The 26,975-nt window shown below is 42.3% G+C and overlaps 1 protein-coding gene across 1 annotated transcript in view; it reads right to left on the reverse strand.

Moving 5' to 3' along the window:
* Positions 1–12,876: 12,876 nt before the first annotated feature.
* Positions 12,877–26,975, reverse strand: part of T265_05692 (hypothetical protein) — a gene marked incomplete at both ends in the record, with an annotated part of 70,208 nt that continues 56,109 nt past the window's right edge. The window contains 2 exons of the mRNA XM_009170761.1: positions 12,877–13,491; positions 17,746–17,912. Of these exons, the coding sequence (XP_009169025.1) occupies positions 13,081–13,491; positions 17,746–17,912 (578 nt within the window). The remainder of the gene's footprint in view (positions 13,492–17,745; positions 17,913–26,975) is intronic.

The raw sequence follows: 26,975 nt of genomic DNA on the forward strand, positions 1-26,975 counted from the left end.
AAGCTAGTTACTAAATGCGATATTCGGAACAGTGGCCACGTGACATATTTGTCTTCGAACACCATTTCCACAGTTTACGCCGCTCTCAATTCTGGGTGTGAAATGCCATATCTCCCGCCTTTCAGGTAGCACTTTCTGCATTCTTACTTTTCGCAGCCTAACTTCCAGCTGCTCCCATGTGCGTCAACCTTGTGCGCATGTACAAAAACCAATGCACGCAACGTCTGAAAATATGGTAGATTCGCTTTTCTTTTCCCACCCTACCTATGTAAACTTGAGCAAGACAGGCAAATGAAGCTAAGTGTTACGCAGGCCAGGAGATAAAGGCTTTGGAACTTAAAAGGCCGAAAGTGATCGTAGCTAGACTGGTCTATTAGAGGAATGCGAAACACGTAAAGGCCCGAGATTGTGAATCAGACTGGTTTTGACAGCCTGTTATGTTCACAGTGTGTGGAAAGTGGTGGAAGCATCCAAGCGGTGGAAGCATCCAGCTTCTTGTGGAGGCAACGCAGACAAACGAGATAAGTTAACCTATTTACAGAGGGACCGGTGTACTTGCGCATGTTATCAATGAACACTTGTGGTGTTTCGTGCGTCAAGACACAGACTGATAAATCTCGCTGTCTTCTCGTAACACCTTATTAGATGTCAAAGTTATGTAAACACATCAGGTAGTCGCTCTCCGTTGATACAACCGATGGTACGCAGTATTTGCGTTTCTCAGTGGCGGAGACTAACTCTCCAGTGGAAAATTCAATGGATGAAGTAACGGCTGGAAGCTCCAGATCAGGAAATACTGGCTAATTGATTGTTGAGTGTTGGCCTATTCGCCTGCTCGTTTATTCAGCTGACAAGTTCTCATTCGGTGTGTCGTTCTTCCTTTTTTTGCTATCTGACTCTAGATGTATCCATCACATACGGCCGATGTGTGCATGTGTACACTACGAGACGCATACCAAAGTGCATGCTGCTATCAGTGAAATCCTGAGCGTTTCAGAAGTGAAAGTTTACGCGTTGTGCGCATGTAGCAATATGTGTTTCCATCACATTTGGCTCCGGTCTCACGTGCTGCATCATAGTGAGGCAAAAATACATATTCGAAACCTGAAAATATATATGCTAGTATACTAGTACCCGGTGGCCTTTGCAGTAAGGTGGATGGCGGAGATCAAGGCGAATGGTGATCAAAACTACAAGATATCAAGTTGGATTAAATAGTGTTGATTTTCATAAAAGCAACGGAAATTTGGTGGTTTAGGGTTATTGAATAATAATTGCAGTATGTCAAATTTTATAATCCTATTTTCTAACTTATATGCACACCGACTGGAAGCTTCAGGGACAGTCAAAGTTTACCCTAATACCGTGTGGGACGATTTCATCGGTGTTATATTTGAGATAAGATTACATCTTAGGTGGGACAGAAAAGCATTAGAAGTAAACGTCTATTCAAAGTCTGTTGTACAGCAGAAGTGACATGATTTCGTAAAGTCTAAAAATGCGAGAAAATCTCACAAACTATCCATAATTTGGGCCTCGGTTGATGGTAATATGCGTGGTTCTGTTGTAACTTGTATACAACTAGCCTAAAAAAGGCCTGGATGAAGCAACTCTAGATCGGTATCGCGTGTGCCTCTAGATACATGTGATAAAGCAGGAGTCACTATGGTGAACAAACTAATTACAAGCGGAAAGCATAGGAGCGGTCAGTAAAATGCTAAACAGCAACATGAGTCAACTGGAAACACAGACGCAACTCCTCTACTCCCTGTAAAAAAATAAAAAGTTTAATTGCTGATGGTATAGTTTACTGTGACGATTGAGGATAAGTCAGTTGATGGATGGTGTAAAGTGTAAGGAGTCACATCTGGGAGTGACGTTCGGCTTGGCTGGGAAGGGGCAGTCACGCGTGGTTTGCTGGGTATCATCTCCATTCAAAACACCGCTGGATATGGAATGTTGCATCATAACACCTTAACATGCTCAAGAGCGAGTGTATTCGGAAACAAGTAACGACGCAACTTCTACTTCACTGAGATTCAAGAAGAATCTCGCGTACAACGCCGACCTCTCCACCCCTTACGAAAACCAAATTATTCAACCATTAAGCCCGGCTCTTTCTAAATATTGTGTGCCAAAACCTGTCAACCTCACTCAGAGCTGGCAGAGCGGAATTTCGCCGACGAATGTTTGACTATGGATCGTCACCGAAGGCGGTGTTCTTGCATCCGCTCACTCCAATCCTTAACTGATGGTCATCGTAGGTGCAGCCTCCGTTAGTGACGCTGTTCAGGTGCGGTTTCAGTATCTGTTTGATGAGTGCTTTTCCGATGGTTTTGGTTTACTAGAATAAGGTTCGCATCCTTGAGTTTGTGCCCAACCGCATGCTGTTCACACACACGAAAGATGAAATGCAGCACCCAGCCGAGAAGTCCGCCACTGCTGCTACGCAGTTTGGCCTGATCAACTAGAGGTTGGCTTTCGTTGTGTCAACCTGCTCAGCAGAATGGAGGTTGTGGACTACTGCGCGAACTTCTGCTAATCTTAAATCTCACTCTCTGCTGATTGACCATCATTCGTGAGGTCCCTTGTTACCAAAGCAGGCGTTGTCTGCGACGAACTCGACGAATAGGTTTTTGAAGAATCGGTGCCTATGTGTGAGGTCAGGTTGCACATCTACAGGGTGATGGTTTATCTATTCTCTTGTGCGGCAGTGAATTCCTTACCACGCCCAATGCGATCCATAATACTTGAGCAGCTTTAAAATGTACTGTCTGGTGCAGGTACGATTACAGGGCACGGAAGTCTTCCGCCCGACACTTTGTGATGGAGCAGAAGCTGTTAATGCTCCACTAGAACCCGAAAACTAGTTGTAACGAGAAACCATAGAGCACTTGTAGATACCCTTTCACCACACATAACTGTACAGGTCACCGACACTCGCTAGATCACGAGATCTGTCTTTTTTTTCTTCCACTCACAAATCACGCCACAGAATCGTGACTCATTTCACTACACAGCTCACAGTCAAGCTCTTGACCCCAAGTTTCCCTAAACGTACAAATCACGAAACACAAAGGTGACTCATCTGACATCGATTGTCTACCGTCCGATAAGGTAGCAACAAGTCGTGAGCTGACACCCACACACACGCAAACGTTCCTACATATAGGATAACAGCACAGCAACACAACACAACTCAACAGAGCTTCGCAAGTCGCCTAGCTCGGAGCAGAGCCGCCCAGGACTTTACGGCGCTTCACACATGGATATCCAGGACTACGTGTGGCTGTCACAACAGCGAAGAAGACACGAAACCTGCATCCGGACTTAAAACAGGATTTATCAAACTACCTGCAAAACGATAAGTCCCTTGTTTGCATATACACCTGTTGTAATAATTTTACTCAACAAGCAGATATTGTTAGTGTATTAGTGCACAGCTGATGATGGCCATAATACAAATCAGGTGTATGTGCACTAATAGAGGTTTTTAGCATGGTTGCGATACGTATAAAAATAAATACAATGCGAAATGGGAGCGAGTCAAAAGGGAACTTATCGTATGTGAGAGTCCCTTGGTAAAAAGTCCGGACGGTGGGAACGTGTTTTCTTCGCAGTATGGCTGCTACAACTGTTCCATGGTTGTCCGTGGACCTGGACTGCTTGGCTGACTCCTTGCTCCCTGCGCGCGCGCGAGTCTGTGTCTTGACTGGGTTCGGTTTCCCTTTATGTAGGTCCCATTGCGTATACGTGGGCGCGTCCGCACATGAGTGGTTGCTACGCTGACTAGGCGGTGCAGACCATCGATGCCCGATGAGTCAGCTTAATGCGACGTGTTTGTGCAAAAAAGACAAGCCTCGCGATCCAGTGAGCGACTGAGTTGAACAGTCAAGTATGTGGGTGACCGGGTCGCTACAAATCTATGATCACACTCACCCATACAATATGCATGGAACACTGGATGAACGGCAACAGATCGTCAAATAATCAGCTGAGTGTCAAAACCCCAAAACACCGGGGGCATAAGATTCAATAAGATACCTGGATGCAGCTGATGTAGATCTCATGAAGTGAGGGACGTAGCAAAAAACAGGACGGCACAGTATGGAACAATACGGACTGTGGTTCGTCGTTTCAACAAGATCACCTTAGAGGCAAAGAGCAGAAGCCTGCAAAAAGAGGCATACTATGGGAGTTATTGGATTTGAAGTGTGAATAAACTGTATCTGCAACACCCGTGGTCATGGTTGTGCTGGTCGCACTGGAACAGCTGACTACCATTTGACCCTTCGGTGCGATGTGGGTGGATAAATTAAATTTGCCAAATGTGCTCTGGTTTTCTGAATTTATCAGACAACAGATAAAAGTGCCTTTCCTTGATCATCGCTGTACATACCAAAACCTACCCAACTACAAACTGAGTAATTCAGTGTTCTACACTCATGATGTTGATAGAAATGACTTTAAATGACTTTCATCTTGTGGTGAAAATCAACTCATGGCTAATCGAACAGCAGCATTCGAATGTATTGTGGGTTTGGTTCACTTCAAGGGCTTCAAGGGCCAGGTTGTTGCTATCTGTGCCAGAAAAGTCCTACTCAACGTTTTGGATATTTCGCAGTGCTAAACCAACGTTAGTGGACGAAATGACATTCTGCGACCATCTTTGTTTTGAGCAAGATGAATAGCGGATACCATTAACTAGCCACGTGTGTGCCCAAAGTGCTCCTCAAGAGTCATCCGGCCACCAGAGGGCTTTTTAATACCCTGTTTATCTACCCCCACTGTCCTAATCCAGGCGAGCTGTAAACCACTGGGTGGATCTGGTATGGTTGTCATATTACCCGTATTTCAGTGCCACATAAGTCGTTTTCGTATATGTCGTAGTGTTGTTATTTATCTAAACGGGTGCAATCATCAGATGCGAGCCAAATCAGTCCTAGTCCAGAGAGAAGATCGGAACTTCGAAAGAGAGCTTTTATTTCCTGTACCAAATGCAGAGTACGGCGGCAGCATCGTCGAATACATACATTTTGGGCGACCTTGAGGGATGATAATTGATTAGCACACAAAATGGGCAAGTGGTCAATAAGAAATAAGCGTGGTTATTTTGAGAAAATGCGCGAACATATTTGTCTATAACTCGAAAAGTAAACGGTTTTCGGGGATAATGATACGCCCATTACACTGTGATGTTCGGGATTGCGAACTATTCACGTGTTTCGCGTATCCATATGCAGATTATTGACACCGACACTTTAGACATTCCGGAATGTTAAGTTGGTGATGCAATGGGTGACCTTTCTGTACACATCTGGCTGATGGATGACTAGCACCATTTAGCCGCATTTCTGTTGCTTGTGAATGCACCATGAGTGGTGCTGGTCACCGGATAACTGTGCATCTTAATTCTTCAGTTGTCTACATTTCCGAATTATGGGCTACCAGCTATGCGTGCTAGTGATTTTAGAATTGTCCCTTCCCCGTTCATCCTCCTGTTTTATTCACTACTGTTTACACTGTGTACAGGGTACACCGGTAGATTCACATGCAGCTCGGCTCAAACCGTACGTGGCATATCTCAATGTGCACGGTGGTCCATCGGTTTCGTTTCGTGTAACAAGCCGATCCGGGGACAGATACCAGTCCTCACCAGATGCATTAGCTTTTCCGTACGTGTGTGTGTGGAACAGGACCGTCGCTAAATCCGTGGTGAATTTGTTGAGTTGTTATCAAGCCACTCTAACGGAGAAGGCCTTCGTTAAAATGCCCCTGCTATTGCATCTGAGGCCTTGGTGGTGGATAAGGGGTTGGTTTATCCTCGATAAAAGTTGCAGTCCGTAGACTTGGAGCTACAACTACTTGGCGTATAAAGGAACGCGACAAACGAGCAAGCCTTCAATCGGTGTAAGAATTTATGAGGGTGATCAAATCGGCTGTTTACAAATGCCTAGTCCGGCAACCAGCCTTCATCTAATGACCTGCGGACGCTGCAAGCACAGGTTTAGCTGTAGTAGCACTTTCAACTCAGTTGAACAAGTTGTGTGAATCCCTGCCTAATATATCCCTTGAGAGCGAAGGTGGTTTATTTGCATATTTTGTGGTGGCGTATAAGCGGGAGTCCATTGGTTCGATGATTCCTAAGAAACGCACATTGCTAATGGCTTCCAATAATGAAGTAAGAACTACGCAGTTTTCCTCTGCTTTTCACCATAGATTACCTTGCTTTACAGGATGAAATCTCCTGTGAAATTGATCGCTGTTTTGTTTGACGTCGCATTTATCTGGAATATAGCACTTCATCTGCCAATATATACTATACACTGAACCTGCAATCTCTTTTTTCCGCCATTTCCTGATATATGCAAGCAGATCACTCCAGTAACATCACCTTGACGCAATGATATTACCGGTATGAATCTCGAACAGTAAACAGACAGTAGCTTACCATTTATTGCACCCTTTCAACTCGGTCGAATTCATTATGAGCGAGACAGTGTTTGAAAAATTTTGAATATAACGTACTTACTGCAAGCTAAAACACGAAATGCTTAGATGGACCTTGAACTCACAAACTCCCGATTTCCACGGATAGCCCTACAAGCCAATCCACCACGGAGGCTGTTCGTGATGAGCTAGATGTCGCAGGTTCGAGTCCTTTGCACCAGGTGTCATTCGTTCCCATGCTCAAAATTCCGCTTCTTCCAGTAGGTATATGTTTAACTGTGAACACCGCAGTTAGATCGTTGAATTTCTCACCACTTGGTACGTAGTTAGGAATGAAGTGCATTTTGATGAGGGTCAATAGTTACTTGTTGAATTACCATAGTACGTCGACTCAACTTCTTTTCACACGCTTAAATACTGGGATCAGCAAAATTTGTTCTAACTCATGATGCTCAGTGAGTGAGTTTTGTTAGAAAGAAGTGGTGCATTCCTATCTCAAGAGGCTTAAGATCACCAAAACTTGTCATTCCTCAAGCGGATTCTTAGATGAAAGTATCTGACCGCACATTAGTTTTGTTACTTAATATAACCAGCTGGCGTCTTTTACAGAATTCTGACAGGCCGTCTACTCGCCACATTCATCACAAGCATTATGAGCTGCTTGGAATAACAATTGACTGTTCTCAAGCTGTCCATTGTATTGGGATGTTCTGTCCCAAGCGCTAAGTCACGATGGTTCTTTACTTATCCGCACTGTGCGCAAGTATTTCCACTGACCGCTTGGAACACTATTAATGGTGAGATCTGTTAACCAAACTGACACGCCATCGGTCATTCTATATTCTCATGTTGATTGTAAAGCAGGGTGTTTTGAACTGCGTTCCAAGATTGACTGATTTCTGTCTAAGCTGTCTAAACCTACATTTTGTCCATCCTACATTTTGTCCATCCTACATTTACGACGGGATGGTTTCAGACTGGGTACACACATCTCAGCACATTATTCAAAAACCCTTAATGTAATCAAAGGAGATACCACGCATTCAGGCCAGACGCTATGGCGTACATTGACACGCAATCGTAAGCACACACACACTAGCATGCGCGTACTCACACACACGTAGCCATATGGTCTCCTATGGACGAAATATACAGACCAAGTTCTCACTTTGAAGCTACTCACGAAAAGGCTTATAAGCTATTTCTTTACCGTCATTATGCTAACAAAGCCTGTAAATCCGCCTATCTGGTTTTCCTACTTAGCTTGTTATGTTATGTTTGTTGCCATGCCTACTGGAACAGTAAGCGAGTGATTAAATCTGAGAGCAAGAGAATGTATGAAAATGTATCCGAGAAAATCAGATAGTGCGCTTTAGAAATGTCCGAAAATAATTGAGTGTGCGATTGATGCACCCTAATTACCCTAAAAATTTCAGTCAGTAAAAGAGCCAGTATCCCATGTTCTGGGAAACAGATCAATTTCGCTGGAGTGTTTTGTGTGGCTTTCGTGCGTTGAGTTCACAACCTTGCTATTTGGAGAGTGCACGCATATCACTTCTGCGTCCAGAATGGTGGACCAAAAGGAATTTGACGGCCTCTGTGGTCTTGAAGCTGACATCTAATATATGCTCCATGATACTAAAATCAATCATTTGAGGAAAAAGAGAGAAACCCATCTCTAATCATGGGACTAGCGGAGTTTGAACTAGGGGGCATAAACGTTTTATTGATAGCCTCCAGCGGAATTCTGAAAAGCAAGACCTTCATTCTAGTTGAGGCAAACATTCGCTAGTGGACCAAGAGGTTTGGAGGATGGTCAGCTGGGCGGTGATTAGAAATATTGAGATAAGACGACAAAATGGGCAATGTACTCGGAATTTTAGCCATCACCATGTGAATTTTCGCAACTTGCAGCCAGACCTGCCTTGACCCAGTCCATTTAACCTACAGTATTCTAACCGTCAAATGTAAACAGTTAGACTGAGGCAAGTTTTCTTGACTTCCAAATATGTAGCTGGCGAACCGTTTAGTCAACTTCACCAACACCGCCCAAACTCTGTGATGGCTCCCAGAACCATATTGTGGTAGGAAGGCAGAAGGTACTTCATGAATGACACTTGAATTTCATTGATATGCTGATAATACAAACGCACGCCTCTGCACGATTCTCTTTTTTTTCTTGTGTCTACACTGGCACCAATGAACAGTACCACATTCGGCTCGCCTCGACCGTATCATATCTTACAAATGCATGTGTTAAGTGGTTTAAACGCTGCTTGACGCCATATTTGTTTTGGCTGGTGTGATTTCTGTCCTCCTTAAATGTGATTCTATCCACAAGATTTGGTAGCGTAACCCATTACAATGAAAGTTGAAATTTTGACAACTAAAAATATCACGTTAGTAGATCCGTACCCATATCACGGCAGGCCCGTGGACTGAGTGTGGGAACAGTTGTTACATTCGCCCCAAAGCGAAGTTTCAGTATGATGTCCATGAAGAGTGTAGTATTAACGCATTGCCGCTTATCAGCCTGTAAACTGTCAACCTGGTAAGGAAATGTTGCAAAGAGCACTACTTCATGCAATGCCTATTTTAAAACTGAAATGCAACATTTTTTAAAAAAATGTTGGTCGCAGTCGAGAGTTAGTGTGACTATGAAATCTAGTATGTCAACCTAGGAAGCCGTTTATTCCATACATCAATTTGTTGGCGATACTCGTTGTGTAGCTCTCAAAGTAAAAACGACTGACGTGAAGGACACTGTTGATTTAATATGATTATTCTGTGCAAAATTCAGAACAATAAAACAAGTGGTTTCAGTAAGATTTAGGTTTCTTTTATAATGTACCAAAAAACAATCAACTGTTTGCAACTGTTTGGAAAAATATACTTCGATTTCACACAGGCCGGTGGTTTAATACCATATTTTACGGGTCTGTTTGGTATAACTATGTTGGTCATCCCTAAAATTGGGTAGAGGTAACTGCCGTTTAAACTGGCAACTGATTGAACATAAATATTTTTACTATAAAGTTTAATGATGCAAATTGTTGTCTACCGCGTTTTCCATATGTAATAATAGAAGGAGGGGCGGTGCTTCTAACGAAGTAATTAAAATACTTACGCTGTTTTCCAAATTTAACTGTCATTTTTGAACGGTTTTTAGTTGTGCGAATTTAGCAACTGGTTTCAGAGACAAATAAGTAAAAGATGGTTTCAACTCATATAGACGTAACACACTACGTCTGAATGCCGGCTGATTCTCCCGTCTATGAAGATTTTCTTCGGAAACTGCGCCCCCTGCGAAGAAAGAAGTAGGTCGTAGGCTACCAAATAGTCACCAAAAATCTTATTAGTAGCGTGCTACTTCTAAACAATTCATTGCGATATCCTACATTTTGTACTAACTGAAACATGAGGCAGGCTGGCACAGCACATTCAGGTGAAGAACAGCACCATAAACGAGTGACTCAGCTAGGATTTCGGTGAGTATCTTGTAAAAACCAAGTTGATATGTAATTTAAGGTATCTTCCAAAATTGGTTCTAACTTATTCAGTCAACTCATTGTACGTCAGAAGCCGTTTTTTATTCTGTCCCGGTTCTACGGTAACAGTCAGATCCGAGACTAGACCTTTTCTTTCACGGAACGCTCTCAACAGAGCATTAGGTTACATACCGGAGATGCTGATCCACGGAAAAGAAAAATTCGGCAGACGCTGGAACTGCAAAGTTAAAGTAAACGTTGAGTAAACGAAAACATACGACTGGTAAGTAGGTAAGTACTATAGGTATTCAACATAGTATTACGACTGAATTGAGTTTTTACATGTGATTTTGTGGCAAAATGCGTAATCGGGATCTTTTCGACCTTACCAAAACTGTAGATGTGTACAGATTTAGAAGAATAGTGGTAAACGCACTAATTTTTAAGGCCTAAATGAACTACAATGAAACTTTGAACTTTCAGGCGACCTCCTTGCTGACAATTCTTAAAGAAATATTCACACGATCGCTCAAAACGTACATCAAATACACGGGTCAACGAAGAGGCGAAGTCTAACTTGGCTATATTATTTACGGCATAGCCTGTGCACCTGTGTATTCATTAGCGTTTGACGCCGTTGAGAATCCTTAACCACTACACTTTCAGAACAATTAGTGTTAAATGCCGTTGTGGAACAAAATTTGTATCCTCTGTACTCATCACGCAGTCGGGTAGACAGTCAATCAATTCTCACTGAAAGGTTTTGTCCTAGTGCACATTTTGGACTGCGGCTCAGTAGGACCACATGCTTGAGACTAAAGGACGGACACACATTACATAGACCTCAAACTAGCGGAGCGGAAGTACTAACCCTGGATTCGATTCGTTTAATTTGATCTGACAAGAGGACCAGATACAGGCCACGTGAGTTAATCAAGTACTGGTGAAGCTAAATCTGCCAATGTTACCGATTTGTACCCCCGAATGATCCCTATCCATCTTGTCTGCAATTATGATCAACCGAGAAGCAACATATAAGTGCAAAATCAACTGCTTGCGCTCTCCACAGATTTGAATAATTAGGTAAATGAATGTAGTAAAGTGAACGTGCTACTGCACACTTCGCGAAACCAAGGCTTATTTTGGTTAGGTCATTGTTGCTAAATGAACAAGCAAGCAAAAGACATATCCTTAGTAAGGTTCTCATACCAATACATAACTGCTACCGGAAAAATTCCTCATTAAACGGGAGCTCCGAATACATATGAGGGCTTCGACTACTGATTTAAGTGTTTGGCAGATTTACCTTACGCCAACAGCCACGCAGATTCTGCAGAACTGCATTCAAGCACATTGAATACAATTGCACTGCATCACGTCTCAAAAGACTGAATCGCCCATGATTTTCAGAAGTCGCATGGGTTTATGTTTAAAGTTGACCGATGCATGCACTCAATTCTGCCAAAAGTACCACGTAAAATATGACAGATTTTATATTTTCTCGCAAAAGGTTTTCATTGAAAACAGCCCCTGCATATAACATAGTGTGGAAAGTTCTAGGTACTCGTACATAGCAATAATCCACCGAACGGTACATTAGGATACTCGAGGAAACAAGGCCTCTAAAATACCCATCTGTGGGAACCTACGGTAATCTCCTGCTCTACTGAATGACTGTTCTTGTTCAAAGTTATTTATTGCGATCCGTAGCTTTTTAATAGCACGCCCTTCGAATTTTACTCATCACAACGAGGAGCCTGTTATCCTAAACGTTTTCTTCAGTAAGGTCAGACTCCCCTGTTTTTTACAGTTTATGTCCGCAACGCTTTTTCAACGTCTTCTGTCGTTGAAAATTGGATTTTCGGGTTTGCTCAAAAAGAAAGGAACACATAGAAAGCAAACGTACACCCCTGCGACCAATGCTGCTATGACCATACCTGACCAATGCTTCTACTTATAGTACGGTATCACACACCTTGGGGTTTTTGTGCCATTACTAAACCATGATTAAACTCAAGGACACCCAGATAAAAAGCTCGGACGATGTCAGAAGTTTCTTACACTACATTGCGTCCTTCACCACTAACCGACGAACTTAATAAGACAAAACACAGACGATACTTTTGTCATTGTGAAGCAAAATGCTGTAAGACGCACACGAAACGCTCAGCACGATATTTGAAGGTATCAAATTTACAGCCAGAAATAAGATAATACGATTTCTAGAGGTACTCATGTGCACACACGCGGACGGAAGTCTTCAAACGTGTGCATATCAGAAAAGACACACTGCCTAAATTCTACACTACCACTAACTACACTAACACACATCAAGAAAAGTCGTGTTCCAATTCAGGTTAAAAGAGCTGGGACCAACTGCAGTATAGCGGAAATCAGATGAAAAGAAGAGAATTACCTCAATAAAGGAAGCTACTCACAAGGTTGCTGAAAACTCTTCGACAGCCCACGACCGGTTTTGTCCTCCTTGGGGCTCGTCAGGTAGGCGCAGTCCCCGAGTTTCTTTCAACCTTATGTTCTACCTGGATTACCTCTGTCTTACATCTCAATACAGCGGATATCCCAGGAGCTTAATCAAGGGTAGACCAATGAAAAAACTCCCCAACAACATTAAAAACATCAAGATCAACCATTCGAATGGATAGTCCTTCCGCACAATAAAAAGTTGTCTGAGTTCGGGGCAAGGCCACTACCACAGACACTTAGTAATTCACGCTTTTTTTGTCAGCTCCTCAACGATGAACCTTGCAAGTCTTCACCAACGTGATTACTTTGGAAAGGCAAGATGCATCATCCCCCCATAGAGAACACCAGAAATACCACCGGAAGTTCCTGAAGTCATACTTCCATAATGTTAACGCATACATGTTTTTAAAATCTAATAGACAGAGTTATTATGGTAGAAATGTACAGAAATTGTGTTAAGGACAAGTGGATTTCACCGGAAATATGTACCGGATTTTTTCCAACATAATGACTGCGCTGTGTCGAATGGTATTTACACTAAATTTGCCAGCAACATACAGCTCGGATAAAACCCACGGAGGCAAATAACAAATGCACAGAATGAGAAATATTTTTTGTTCAGTATGATCCAGATCTACCGATTCATTGATTCAGGAGATCAATATAAACCAGCCCTTTGTTGTTTCGGTGAGGAAGGTGCCGAATGACTACCAGTTTCGTGTTGAGCGGATGAGCCAGCAATTTTCCTGGGTGTTTTCACTTGCGGAAGCAGACCAGGAACTGCTGAGTCTCTGCTGTACTCAGTCGATTCCGTGGTTTTTCTAAAACTGACGGGGCCAAACCTCAGGGCACGCAGATCCAAACCGAGGCGATTCGGTTGGTTTCTGAGAGCCTCCTGTTCACGACTTAGTTCAAGTGTGGCAGAATATAATTCAGAGCGAAGAAATCGTGAATATGAGTCTTTTTCCATCAGAGCTTGAATGCGTTTTTGACTTTGGTCAAACGTATTTTTCGTGACAGAATCCATGTCTTTTTCCAGTTGAAGGCGAGTGCTTGAATCCAGATTAACCTGTTGAGCAAAAAAGGTCATGAATTACACATGAGCTATTTTTAACGACCTTTCGTTGACAGTTATTTAGTCGTAAAGCGAAATATTTCGCTGATTAAATGGAAACCATTTTTAGACCGAGGTCCTTTATTGAATCATGGTGAATCATAAGGTGTTTCGCATTCCGATGTAAACTATTGAGGCTAAACGGCCATTTCAAAAATTTCTTCGCTTGACTTTATCAGCTCAAAAAGTTAGATGTTGCAGGAACGAGATGTTCCCCTCGTTTATGCTACAGAAGGATTTTTGACGGTATCACACTTTTGAACGTTAGCCAACCTTGCCACTAGGCTTGATCCAGTAACTGCCCAAGCGATCAATAGATGGGTGATACCTATTAAATTAATTCACATGATTACACATGGTCAGTGGTTGTATTGCTGGACTCACAAAGCATCAGAGCATTCATTTAATACATGATAAGTGTTATTGTTACGTTTAGTGATCAGGCGACTAGCCCGCAAGACACTTCTTAATTTTGTTCAAGTACAACGCAGCCCAAACTGACAGATTTCACGTTGCATTATGATTAGTCGGGTTTATGATTTCCCCTGCCTAATTTTAGTGTAAATTTTGGTGAAATTTTTTACTCAAATTCTCGGGTTAGTTGCTGGTCTACATTCTTAGCAAGTGGTGAAGTGAGACTACGAAGTGCCATCCATCTTGAGGTGCTTCAGCGGAGTATATGGGGTAGTGTCTTGGCCCGGTATTTACCAAATCGAAGTGCTTTTATAAAGAGAAACGTCAACTTAATTACGTGCAATATGGAAACGTTTGTAGGGCAGTTTTCGCTATGCCTGAAGGAATGGTGTCATTACAACACCAAACTCCACGGGAACGAAACACTAGCACTTTCGATTTTGTTGTAAAGTTCAACAACCAATTCTGGTGGAGGCCGATGCTCCTGCTCACCTGGTCCAGTAAGTATGGAAAGATCTGTAGTACAACCGCTGACCAACAGAACAAACAAGAACTGTTCTAATGATGAACCCAGATATGGCGGGGCTAGGATGAAAGAAGTGTACAAAAGAAGGTCTTTCATGTCTCATTACTTAGAAAATTAGTCCATAGGTCCATATTCCACAGGCCAAGAGAATACCAGAATATCCATTTACTTGACAACATTTCATACAGCGAGCCACCAAACGAGCTCGACATCTAGTATCCCAGTATGAAAACACTGGGAGGCGTGAAGGCATCCAATGAGACAAAGACATTCAACTATGCAGTTGCTTAGGTCGGTTCTGTCTCCATGAGAACGGTCTAGGATTGATAAACGTACGAGCCCATGATTCCGCATTTTTCATCAAATGAAGTTTTTTGTTTGTTAGCAGGAGGGACTGACAATCGAAATCCCGCTTTCAGCTTCGTCCACCTTGTGACATACCTGGTAGACTAAGTCCTTTGACCGTAAACATCAGTTTGTGCACGAGCACAATGACTAATGATTTACGGCAATCATCCAACGTTGAATTCAGAGGGATAGTTCAAGGTTTTGTCCTCACGTTGGAACCATTCTTACTTGTTTGTGGATGTTGAAGGGATTCATAATATGCACCCATATACATCGGAGCAAAAAAATCATTCTGTATTGTCTGGACAATCTGAACAACCACATATGCTAATTCTCTATCAGCTTCTAGCAGCACAATTTTGGGACGAAAAATCCATTATTCATCACCATCCGAGCGAATTATGACCTTGTCCTCTAATTGCCGATCCGCTGTTTCAGTGTAAGAGATACTCGTAAGTTGGCATGCATTTGTGATCCAATTTTGACCGCATGGCTTCACGTGATATGAAAGATTTGGTCAATCTGTTTAACAAAACTCGATCTAAGTTGTACACCGAAAGTTCTACCTTCAAGGAAAAGGATGTTTGCATTGACGTGATTTTCACGATTGGAGAGAATACCGCGATTATAACGGAATGTCAACGAATGAGGTGAGTGTTTTCGGGGTGTACTAGCCGGCAACGCCAGCCATAGAAAGACCTCAAAGTTGTTGGGCATTTCGCACTCAGTTTGTCGGTGGCCACTTACAACAAATTAGTATGGGCTTGGAAAATATATGGAAAGTGGATTACACAATCTTAGCCCTCTTGACAACTTTTGAGGTGGGTCATTATTGTCTCATCGTAAACCCACATAATCAAGCATAGTACACCTCACGTAAAACGCTTCCAGTGGGCTTTTGATAATGTGATTAGTTAAACTATTTGTTTTTCGGCCGTTGTTTGTAAAAGAATAAAAATGTTCAAAGATTTGCTTCTTCACTTCCGGGTTTGTTTTCCTTATGAAGCCAACTGACTTAGATCCTATTCGATAACTCTATGTAGTACCAGAAGGTGTTTGATACAACAGTGTCAAGCAACTCCTTCAGCTGCGATAGCATACTTTCTAGACCAATTGGTAGCATAACATCTGAATGCAATCGCCAGCAATTGCCTCCCTGATGAACAGTTTCATTCCGCAAACGTAAAATTTTGCCTCTTAGTGACAAAAGGTGATAATTTATAAACAATTTCTCGTCCTTTACCTGCCAATGCTGTACGAAAGCAAGGATCCTGATTTCATTTCTCATGATTTTACCAGTCAAGTCTGTTGTGCCATTCGAAATGGTATTACCGGTTAGTAGGACAATGTTCTACGATGGCATCAGAAACATGAATGCCAAGACCATCTAAAAGATGTGGCATGGTGTGCAATGACTTAAAGGATTAGTTGAACCCACTCAAAGTGGTGTGATAGATATGATAGGCTCACAGGGGACATTTAGCCCGTGATAGTCTCTTTACGGTTCTTAAAGCAGAGAGCTTATATGAAAGCCTTTCCCCAAGTGTGACGGAGTGGACATCAGTTCGGACTTTCTTGCAGCATACGAACTCAATAGAAACAAGTAGCTTTTAGCAATAAATTTCATATATTCGCCCAAGTATACAGTAGTATATCAAGTATACTCTAACCCGAACTAAAGGATCTGCGACCGCCTACCTCCAAATGTTTCAAAATGGCACGATTTTATCCCTCCACTGCTATACCAAAACAGTACTTCTGTTGACTGTTTGTAATGTTTCTCAAAATTTCAAAGTCGTCTAACCAGCAGCCTTGAAAATAAATATTCCAGATGGCTGATTTGTGAGACGTTTCGACAGTACAATGTCCGGCGGCATCCAGTGTTTTTCACTTTCAGAGAGTATGGCCGAAAAGACAAATAGGCCAAAAGGACCGGTTGTGGGTTATTACACTATAGTGAAGGCACACCACAGGATGTTGGAACTGATGGTGCTGCGTTCTAATTGGGTTCTAACAACATTTCTCCTAATCGGTAGGAAGAAAAGACCTTAATTTAAGCGGCTTATGCAGTTATGTCGCAGCATATTTTGTCATCAGTTCTTGATGTTTACGTGTGTTTATGTGCGACCAAGCTACCTAGTTTATTCATTCATGGCGGAATTCAAAATGAAGCTGCTGGATTCCCCTAAGGACGGAAAATATAAAGTTGTGATAACCGAAGACAAGTTAGGAATTCTTTCACGAAATAAACTATAATGAGCTTAGAGGTATCAGGAAACTGGACTCAATTTAAAGGACTACAGTGTGGAAACTCGTGAGACTCTTCATATAGATTCAAACCTATTTGATGAACAGGAACCTCATACGTTTTTCCAGCTTTTTTCTCCACTGACCTGCTTTCTGGTCACTCAATTTCTGAATGATCGCGAGTGACTAAGCTTTAGTGCAAATGTAACCAACCTATGTGGCAGACCGGTCACAAACAAATACAGAAAATGATTTCACTACAAAGCTCACATTGAGCTTTACAATCAGTTATTGAAAAGTAGCATTCAAGCCTCATGATTTCGCATTAGAGTCTGCTGCACAATAATAATTTCTCGGAACTCCGTTACCACTTGATCAACAACCAATTTTCCGAACAACTTTGTTCTACACGCATATAAATAATATTGTTACTGGTTTTCGAATGTTTTAATCAAAAGAGCTCCGAAAGTATTCGTGGCTGTAGACATGGCCCAATTGATGTTATGAGCATGCTGAGTCCTTTGCAATGTAAGACAGCTCAGTATTATGATACTAATCTCTTATTTATGGTGCTTGGTACGTCGAGAGTTGTAATTAACTGGATATTAATGATTAATGGCAATGAACAACCGAAAATGTCACAAGCTATTCAGAGTAGACAAAAAGCAACTCACCTCTCGCTTGGCTTGTGCAGCAACAAATTCATTGAAAATTTTCTGTGCCCGAGTTTGCAACTTCTTCGAACCAACGCTATTTCGAAAGTCTTCGCAAATAAGCCAGAATTCAATATTTTCATCGCTAAACTCCGTTCGCAGAAACTCCCGAAATACGAGAATTCCGGCTGTTTAAAGAAGTATAATAAAACTCGAAGGAAGGAAAAGATTGCTGCGCTTTCAGGTGAAACTAAGTCTCCAGACCAAGACCAGCTAAGACCATCTGAATTTTCAGCACACTAAAATCGACTTGACCAGTGGCTCTGGGTGGATCACCGAGAAATTAATGGAAAATTGGAGGATCGTGACTGTAACTTTTTTGTTAGTCGACAGGGGACCTGCGCCAACTTTCTCACATCTTTTGAACATGAAAGTAGAAGTAACATTGCAAGTTCTATCAATTATCGCCGGCCAGCGAGTAATCACTGGTGGCTGGTTTGGTTCGGGAATAAAATTATTCCTTGTCGAATTTATGAGTATGATTCTTCGGTTCACTAGTCCTATGGTCATCCGTGTAAGCCTTCATAAGGCCACATGATCTTTCGTTCTGTTTCTCTGAGACGAACCTAGGTTAGGGGAAACGTATCACAAGACTGAAACTTCAGAAAATCTAACGGAGCTTTGCGGTGGGCCGTTTTTAACGTATTAATTTATTAATACATTAATTAATTTATTCACGGCTAGCTATTGGTTCGTTATAAAAATGCTGGAGGTTGTGCAATATGTTTATTGGATCAAGCAGCCTAAGGTGATTCAGATTACGCATGTCCTGAAAATCAGCATCCAAATGCAGAGGACGCAATAGGCGCACGCTTGAGTGCACGATACCTGCAACACACCCGGCATAGGCGATTTCTCCAAAGCTGTGTGTAGAAGGAAAACATTTGAGGTAAAGTGTTACATTTCTCTGCGTATGTGTTCAAACCACATAGGTCCATAATAGGTCTTGCCTTTGGATGGAGTAGACAAAACAGTAGGTGGAACGGGTCTATTGCTGTCAAGCAATACGCGAAGCATTGGCTGATCATTCTGGTTACGTCTGAAAATGAATATAGACGATCTTCCAATCACCGCTTGCCACCATGTTGACAGCAACATGGTTGGACAAATACAACGCTTCATTGAAATACGGAACATCGTCGTCTGAAGTGCGGGATTCCGTTAACCTCAAAAACGCCGTAGCTTCCGAGATAACATTTTGATTCACTGAATGCTGATCTATCACATGGTGTACACTAACACCGCCAGCCACCACCCAAACGACACCAAGTTTCAAGAATTCGCTTATCTGCAACGAGTATGCCTGTAATTTCTTTTATCACGACTATTCATATGACCCAATGTAGAGAATCGACTTCCATGCTTATTGGTTTTATAGGAGACCATCGTGAATCACCAGCGTGCTTTCAATGGCTCCCTCAAATGTGTATTTCTGGTTGCTGGGTGGAACCGAAAGGCGTGAAACACAGACCAGGGGATTACCCACAACTCTTGTTTCAGAATACGAAATTGCTGGAGAATAGAAGCACGGATATTTCATAGAGTGAAAAAGTCAGCTTTATGAAGTTTAAACAATCTCGGTCGGATGAAACTTATTTGTGCACATTTCAGCCCACCTACCAATCACGTAAGGACTTTCATTTACTCCAATCTTTCCAGTTTATTGATGCCAGAACCAGAAAGACATCACCAGCTACACAGAAGCCACTCACACCTCTATTACGCTTGAAACCAGTTGGATAAAATGATAAACTCATGTGATATCCATAATTCTGCCGAGACACCCATCACGGGTGAAATGTCGTTTGATGGTAATTTTGTCGCGCAATTGAGTGCAAACTATCTGGAGATCAAAGTTTTCATTTTTTTGAAGTTGATTGTGAATGAATTTCTAAAGCTATGTTTAAAAAGGTTCACTAGCTATAAGGTTGAATAAAACTTTCGGCCTTCAGTTTCCGTCATCTGCTACTGCGAACCAGAAAAATATATATCTTGAATTCTTTACTGTGAACTCAGCTGAAGCAGGGAATATCTGAGTAGCACGCCAGCGTCGTCTCGGCCAGGAAATTTGACATTATTTGGTCGTTCGAATTTTGGGTGTACGTTATTTCACTTTCAACACGAGTGCTTCAGTAGGCCAGTTGAACAAGGTACATGGGTTGTCAAGTTTGAATTCAGATGAAAAATCTCGTTGGGAACGCTTGTTCTTTACTGAGGGCTACGTCATGTTTGCGTATCGATTAGTTGACCTAGTGGTCAGGTCGGGTTGATGAGTGTTATGACTAGCAAGATAGATGGATCCATTACTGGAATTGGCTCAACGTTAGGCACATCACGTTCTGCTTCAAAAGGTGTCGGTGGCGATTCTGTTCATTGCGGATGAGCGAGCATCATAACCTAGAGGTCAGGGAGTGACGGTCGTAAATTTGTATCACAGCTGACGAGTAATTCTTCAGGTCTGGGCCAATTTGAATGAGAACTTTTCTTAGTGTAAACGGTCGTCCAGCAGTCATTTCAGTTTGATCGAGAATGCATTCCAAGCTTACCAGCCTTGTAGCCGAAATTCAACTCAGCCTTTGATATGAGGCTTCTTCCACTGTATTGAATATGAAGCATAGCGCTCACTTCGAATTAGTTAATTTAAGTTTGTGCCCGTTATCCAACACGTGTAAGTCTTCATCACAGTTAAAGAGGAATATTCATGTCTTGCTAATCAGTTAACCTTCTGTGAGGACGCGTCCAGACACGAAAAGTGTATGTGCAGAGAACGACGCGTTCCTAACTTCACCATCGGTCACCATACATCCCGGATAGCGGGCACAGCCTACCAAGAATTGATTAGCAGCATGTGAACGGCGGAGCAGGTGTGAAAATGGTCACGACAGGAAAATCTCCATTAGCTGGACAAGGACGAGCAAAGCGAGTAACCAAATTGGACCACTCAGCCATCCTATATATATACGCACTATCTCTGCATGTTTGCCTGAGAGCGCAACCGTGTTCTTGGTCTTCTCCCTCCTACTTATCGCGTAGCCTGGTAGGCCCAATTCAGGCCTACGTTACAACGACTCCATAATTTACCCGCTTGTTTTGACAAATCTTCGAATCAGTGTTTTCAAAGCGCTCCCCAACTCACGCGACTGACGGCTTTATTCTTATGAAAATAGATGACAGTTTGCGGTAAATGTTTCACGAAGATTCGTTGAGGATAATTTAAGGATAATTAGCTATCCACCTAATTTAGGCTAGTTGACTTGTGACCAGATGACTGATAAATGTGTAAGAGTTGTGACACGCTGGCCAAATTAACTTTGTTTAGTTGCCTGTGTTTCACGTGAACAGAAAAATCGCTCCAAAATAGTCTATAAGAATAGAAGGTTCAAAGAGAAAGGGAGCATTAACGGATGACCTCTCACTGGAAAGCTAACTCGTGAGGAGATTCTCGTTCCCACACTTCTGTTATCGATTTAAAATCCTTGAGAATCATAACCATCGTGGATTTTCTTCTTCTCGAAGCACTCGAGTCAAGTTGATGTTCAGAATTTTTTGGGGTAAGAAGTTGCCACACCATGTCTGGCGTTTTATTCATCCTAAGACGACTTTCGTATATTAGGGTCTACAAAAGCTGTATTTAAATGGATTTGCTAAATCAAGAGTACCTATTGCACTTGGGCATGAGAACTTGCAGTTGATAGATTTTACAGCACTCGCTTAGAGAGACCGACTCAATAGTCCGGAATTAAACCATAAACTCTGAAATTTCCCTTTTCATATAGTTGGGTACAATAGTGGTTTAAAATGTGCTAGCACACCCTAAGTCCATAGTGACAAACGTGTCCTTTCAGATTATCCTAGTCTGTTGGCGTCTCTCGGGGAACAAGAGTGAATGACGATGCAATTGAAAATCTTCAGATAACAAGTGCCTTTCTTTCCAGATGACGCGTAGGCATATCACTCAGGCCAAACTTGCATCGCATTCTGCTGACTGTTACTGTAATATAACGCTGTTTCCTCAAAGCTACTGGTTTTACAACTGCTCTTCCGGTCTTGGGTCCTTATATGCAGACTGTCACGTGAAAGACGACTGAGCCAGAATAGCTACAACGGAAAAAACACCACAAAACGTCCCAGAAAATTATTATTTAGGCTTGAGTAGGACTGAAGAATCTGGTGAGTAGACATGCCTTGTCCCTTGTCCAGTACCCCATAGGTTTCTTCTATGGAAGAAAATGTGAAATACAAAGTGCACCTTTGTGTAGTTTGCCTGGTTCTTGTCGCTGACTTGTGATTCGCCTGATTGTGTTCCTCACTGAGAAGCAGACAGATTTTCAGCACATTCCGAAGTTCAAAACAAGCTGCTTCCTGGTGGCACAACACTGTCTCACTGGCACAAAAGCACTGCTCCGTCACGTCACCTTCAGTACCTGGAATAGTACTTATTAGCACTGGTTACTTTGTTCTTCCATATTAGGAAATTTTTTATCAGTATTTTACATATTTGAATCCGTCACCCTTGAGGTTTCCCTTACCAAATCACTACTCTCAGATAGTGCTTTCCTAACTTTGTTGCACAAAAAATCAAGTAATGCAGCACGCAGGAAAATCCTGTTTCCAAAAAATAGATGGGGACTGGTTCACACACAAACAGTGTCGCGTTTTTATAGTGCTTCTTTTATTGCGATGCAAAAATCTCCCTAGTAGGCTTATCCCCCCTTTCAAGAAGACCGCTTTCTTCCTCTCGGATAGTCCCCCCATCAAACATGTACGTGATCAGTGCCGAATAAAATTTGTTATTCAATCAAGTGATACACTTTGCGAGTGACCGAGAAGCTGCTGTGATTAGAAATTGTGTGAAGCAGTTTTCCTAAACGATTTTGCTTTTGCGATCCAAAAGGTATTGATTGCTCGGTAACCCATATAACTGGTGTAACTCCGCAAACGTGACCCGACCAGTAAAGTTTAGCTTAGAATGCTTAATTGGAAGGTCAGATTCCCGAAACTGACCTCAGAAAGCCCGGAACCTACTGGGACCCTAAAACTCCACCAAAATCGCAATAGAAAAGCCGGCAAGCATCCAGGCCAGTCAGTCATTCAATCAATTCAGCAAAAGCCGATGAGTGTTTATGCACGCCACAGAAGCACGACCGAATGTGATCAGCGTTCAGGCATTTCATAGAGGCAGGATCGATGATGATGGGTGTTCGCTAACGCCTATCAGACAGCCCGGATCAATGTCAGAAAGTCGCCTTTAAATAGCGTGGGGCAGTTGTAACTTTTGGTCTCTTATTCGCACGCACTCACTCGCTTGTTCGGAATATAGCTGTTGTATTCCCTTCTGCGAGCCTTTTTTCCGGCACTAGGCACTGGAGCGGGTCAGCAGCAGATACCACGGTTTGGCGAATCAACAGATATAACGTAAAGTGTAAAAAGGCATTTATTATGGACAAGTCACGAGTCATCCCACCGATTTGTCCTTCGTTCAGGCAAAATCTTGGGGAAAGTCTCGTTTGCTGGACTGTTTGTTGGTAGTCATCAAGTTATCCTATTCTGCGGAGACATATCGATTAAACTGTGGGGTAATCTCCGAGGTCGAGGTCAAAAGGGCTTTCAAGCCCAGTTTGAAGTTTTGAGAGTATGCAGAAGCTTTGTTTGATCACTGCAGAAGCTGCTGGTGTACGTGTTCAAGAGTACGAAAATATTTTATGCGTTCTGTGTACCGGTATCGGGACTCACGGCGTCAAAAAACAGGCGCTTTGTTTCATAAGAATTTCACTAGCCACGTCAGGCTATACAAATACCTCGATAATTTGTCATGAATTTTTAAACTGTATGAATTATGCTGAAATTTTATTTGGTCCAGTCAGTTATGTGACTGTGGACGGAATATTGCCGAAGTAACACCCGACTTTAAATTGTCGCCTGAAAACACGGTCGTTAGAACTTAAAAGAAGATGGTATAAGGGTACTCAGCTGTCGTTTGTATGACCAGATTTTTACAATGCCACCCACAAGAGCGGTGCGACCATTTAATTCACAGGTGAACCAACGACAATTCAGTAATTTAGAATTACTAGTCCCCCACAAAGTTCATTCAAACTGCTGTTCATGTCTTACTCATTCGGTGTAGCAAAATTTTAGCGGGCGATGTTCAGCATGGAGACTTCACAAAACACATAATCTTCGAAAATCGTCCTAGCTCCCATCACGCCAAGCTTGACAACAGATAGAGGCTTCCACACTGGACTTAGTGATAGTCGAAAAGATGGATTTCAAAGTGTCTAAGTTCAATGGGCACGCTGAACGAAAATGAATTTGGACCGGATAAATTCAGAAAGTGAACATTTCCATCAAGGGAAAAGACGAAGCAGGAGTACCGAGAAGCACCGAAGTCGTAATGTTACATCCAGCGCCTACAGGTTGAACTCGGGTCATGAGTATATTGATTAATGATTCTGTTAGCTTAGTTGTGGACAAGACGTGATTTATTGAAACATGCACCTGTTCTCAACTGTTACCCTAGCCTTGAGAATTTGTTTTGAATTCCTTGTGGTTTTCACATCCGAATTTCGGACCTTAGGGATCCACTTTTTCACATAAAGCTTCCGGATAATATTTAATGAAATCTAAATGATCTTTACTGAGAAGTACGTCAATCAACTATGAAACTGGCTGGAGACCGAAAATGTGACAACCACATGGATCATTTTGCACTATCTAGGACAGTCTTGCTCTTGTGTCATCGAGGTCAGATATTTTAAGCAGACCGACAGTTACCAAAGTGCATCTGAAGGCTATGACGTTCAGCAGTGCGGGAATGTATCAAACTTCCTCAATTAAAAAGTGCGAGAAAGCTGTAGAATTATATGGATCGACGCGTTTTAAAATGATACATTTGTTCGGTACTGGGAGATTTCAAATGAGATTCAGTCCTGTAGGTAAATTTGAGCCGGAAAGTCGAGAAGCAATGTACAGCTGGTTTATCGTTGTTGGAAGTGTGAGCAGTGTGGATCTGCAGGATCTCTAGGTAGATCCAAACCGCCAACCTCCGGACTACAAGTTGAAGACCTTGCGGTTCGACCGTTTTCTTTGCTTCACACAGGCCAGGTGGATTATTGAAATTTTACTCCATTCCTTTGAGTTTTATTCCTCTTGGACGCTCTACTTTGGATCAATTAAAGTAAACCTATACGCCTGAAAACACGGTCGTTAGAACTTAAAAGAAGATGGTATAAGGGTACTCAGCTGTCGTTTGTATGACCAGATTTTTACAATGCCACCCACAAGAGCGGTGCGACCATTTAATTCACAGGTGAACCAACGACAATTCAGTAATTTAGAATTACTAGTCCCCCACAAAGTTCATTCAAACTGCTGTTCATGTCTTACTCATTCGGTGTAGCAAAATTTTAGCGGGCGATGTTCAGCATGGAGACTTCACAAAACACATAATCTTCGAAAATCGTCCTAGCTCCCATCACGCCAAGCTTGACAACAGATAGAGGCTTCCACACTGGACTTAGTGATAGTCGAAAAGATGGATTTCAAAGTGTCTAAGTTCAATGGGCACGCTGAACGAAAATGAATTTGGACCGGATAAATTCAGAAAGTGAACATTTCCATCAAGGGAAAAGACGAAGCAGGAGTACCGAGAAGCACCGAAGTCGTAATGTTACATCCAGCGCCTACAGGTTGAACTCGGGTCATGAGTATATTGATTAATGATTCTGTTAGCTTAGTTGTGGACAAGACGTGATTTATTGAAACATGCACCTGTTCTCAACTGTTACCCTAGCCTTGAGAATTTGTTTTGAATTCCTTGTGGTTTTCACATCCGAATTTCGGACCTTAGGGATCCACTTTTTCACATAAAGCTTCCGGATAATATTTAATGAAATCTAAATGATCTTTACTGAGAAGTACGTCAATCAACTATGAAACTGGCTGGAGACCGAAAATGTGACAACCACATGGATCATTTTGCACTATCTAGGACAGTCTTGCTCTTGTGTCATCGAGGTCAGATATTTTAAGCAGACCGACAGTTACCAAAGTGCATCTGAAGGCTATGACGTTCAGCAGTGCGGGAATGTATCAAACTTCCTCAATTAAAAAGTGCGAGAAAGCTGTAGAATTATATGGATCGACGCGTTTTAAAATGATACATTTGTTCGGTACTGGGAGATTTCAAATGAGATTCAGTCCTGTAGGTAAATTTGAGCCGGAAAGTCGAGAAGCAATGTACAGCTGGTTTATCGTTGTTGGAAGTGTGAGCAGTGTGGATCTGCAGGATCTCTAGGTAGATCCAAACCGCCAACCTCCGGACTACAAGTTGAAGACCTTGCGGTTCGACCGTTTTCTTTGCTTCACACAGGCCAGGTGGATTATTGAAATTTTACTCCATTCCTTTGAATTTTATTCCTCTTAGACGCTCTGCTTTGGATCAGTTAAAGTAAACCTATAGATGTATATTTGTAATGTACTACTCATAAGGTTGCTGAAAATCCATCGACAGCCCACGACCGGTTTCGCCCTTCTTGGGGGTCATCAGGTAGGCACAGTCCCCGGGTTTCCGTCAACCTTATGTTCTACTTGAAACCAAATTGCACGAAGTTGGCGAATATACACTCATCCGCAAACTAATTTGGTTCTTTCGAGAGGCTCATCTGGAACCCAGCTGAATCGCTCGTTTATGATGTTCTCAAGCAACTGAGAACTGATGTTTTCAGTTGTGACTGACTAGGGAATAACAATTCTGTTGGGGATATCAATATCCCCCAGAAAACGCTGTTTTTATGTGTGCTAGCGAACTCCTGGCATCTTCAAGGTCAAACTATGAAAAATCAATGGCCTATTGATACTCCAAGGAAATTTAGATCCGACCACGTACAGGATACCATTCTTTCCACTGACTTGGGTTCGGAAGCTCTGGGCATCGCCTGTTGATCGTGTGTTGTTGGATTATTAAAGTTTGTGTCCGAGGTTCTCGTCTTCTTACTATTCGCCGTGCTAGGAGTCTGTATCAAGCAACATAGCTGGGGATAGAGTATTGCCACAATCCGCATTATCATATTGTTTGCTCGCTGCGTGACCGAACCGTAACAAATTCATTCTGGCGACAGCCGTTTCTGACCTTGATCGATTAGGCCTCTGATACTTTACAGGTCAGGAAGATAGGACGGCGTTTTTCCGAA

Source organism: Opisthorchis viverrini (assembly GCF_000715545.1).
Source record: "Opisthorchis viverrini unplaced genomic scaffold opera_v5_108, whole genome shotgun sequence".
Lineage (NCBI taxonomy): Eukaryota > Metazoa > Platyhelminthes > Trematoda > Opisthorchiida > Opisthorchiidae > Opisthorchis > Opisthorchis viverrini.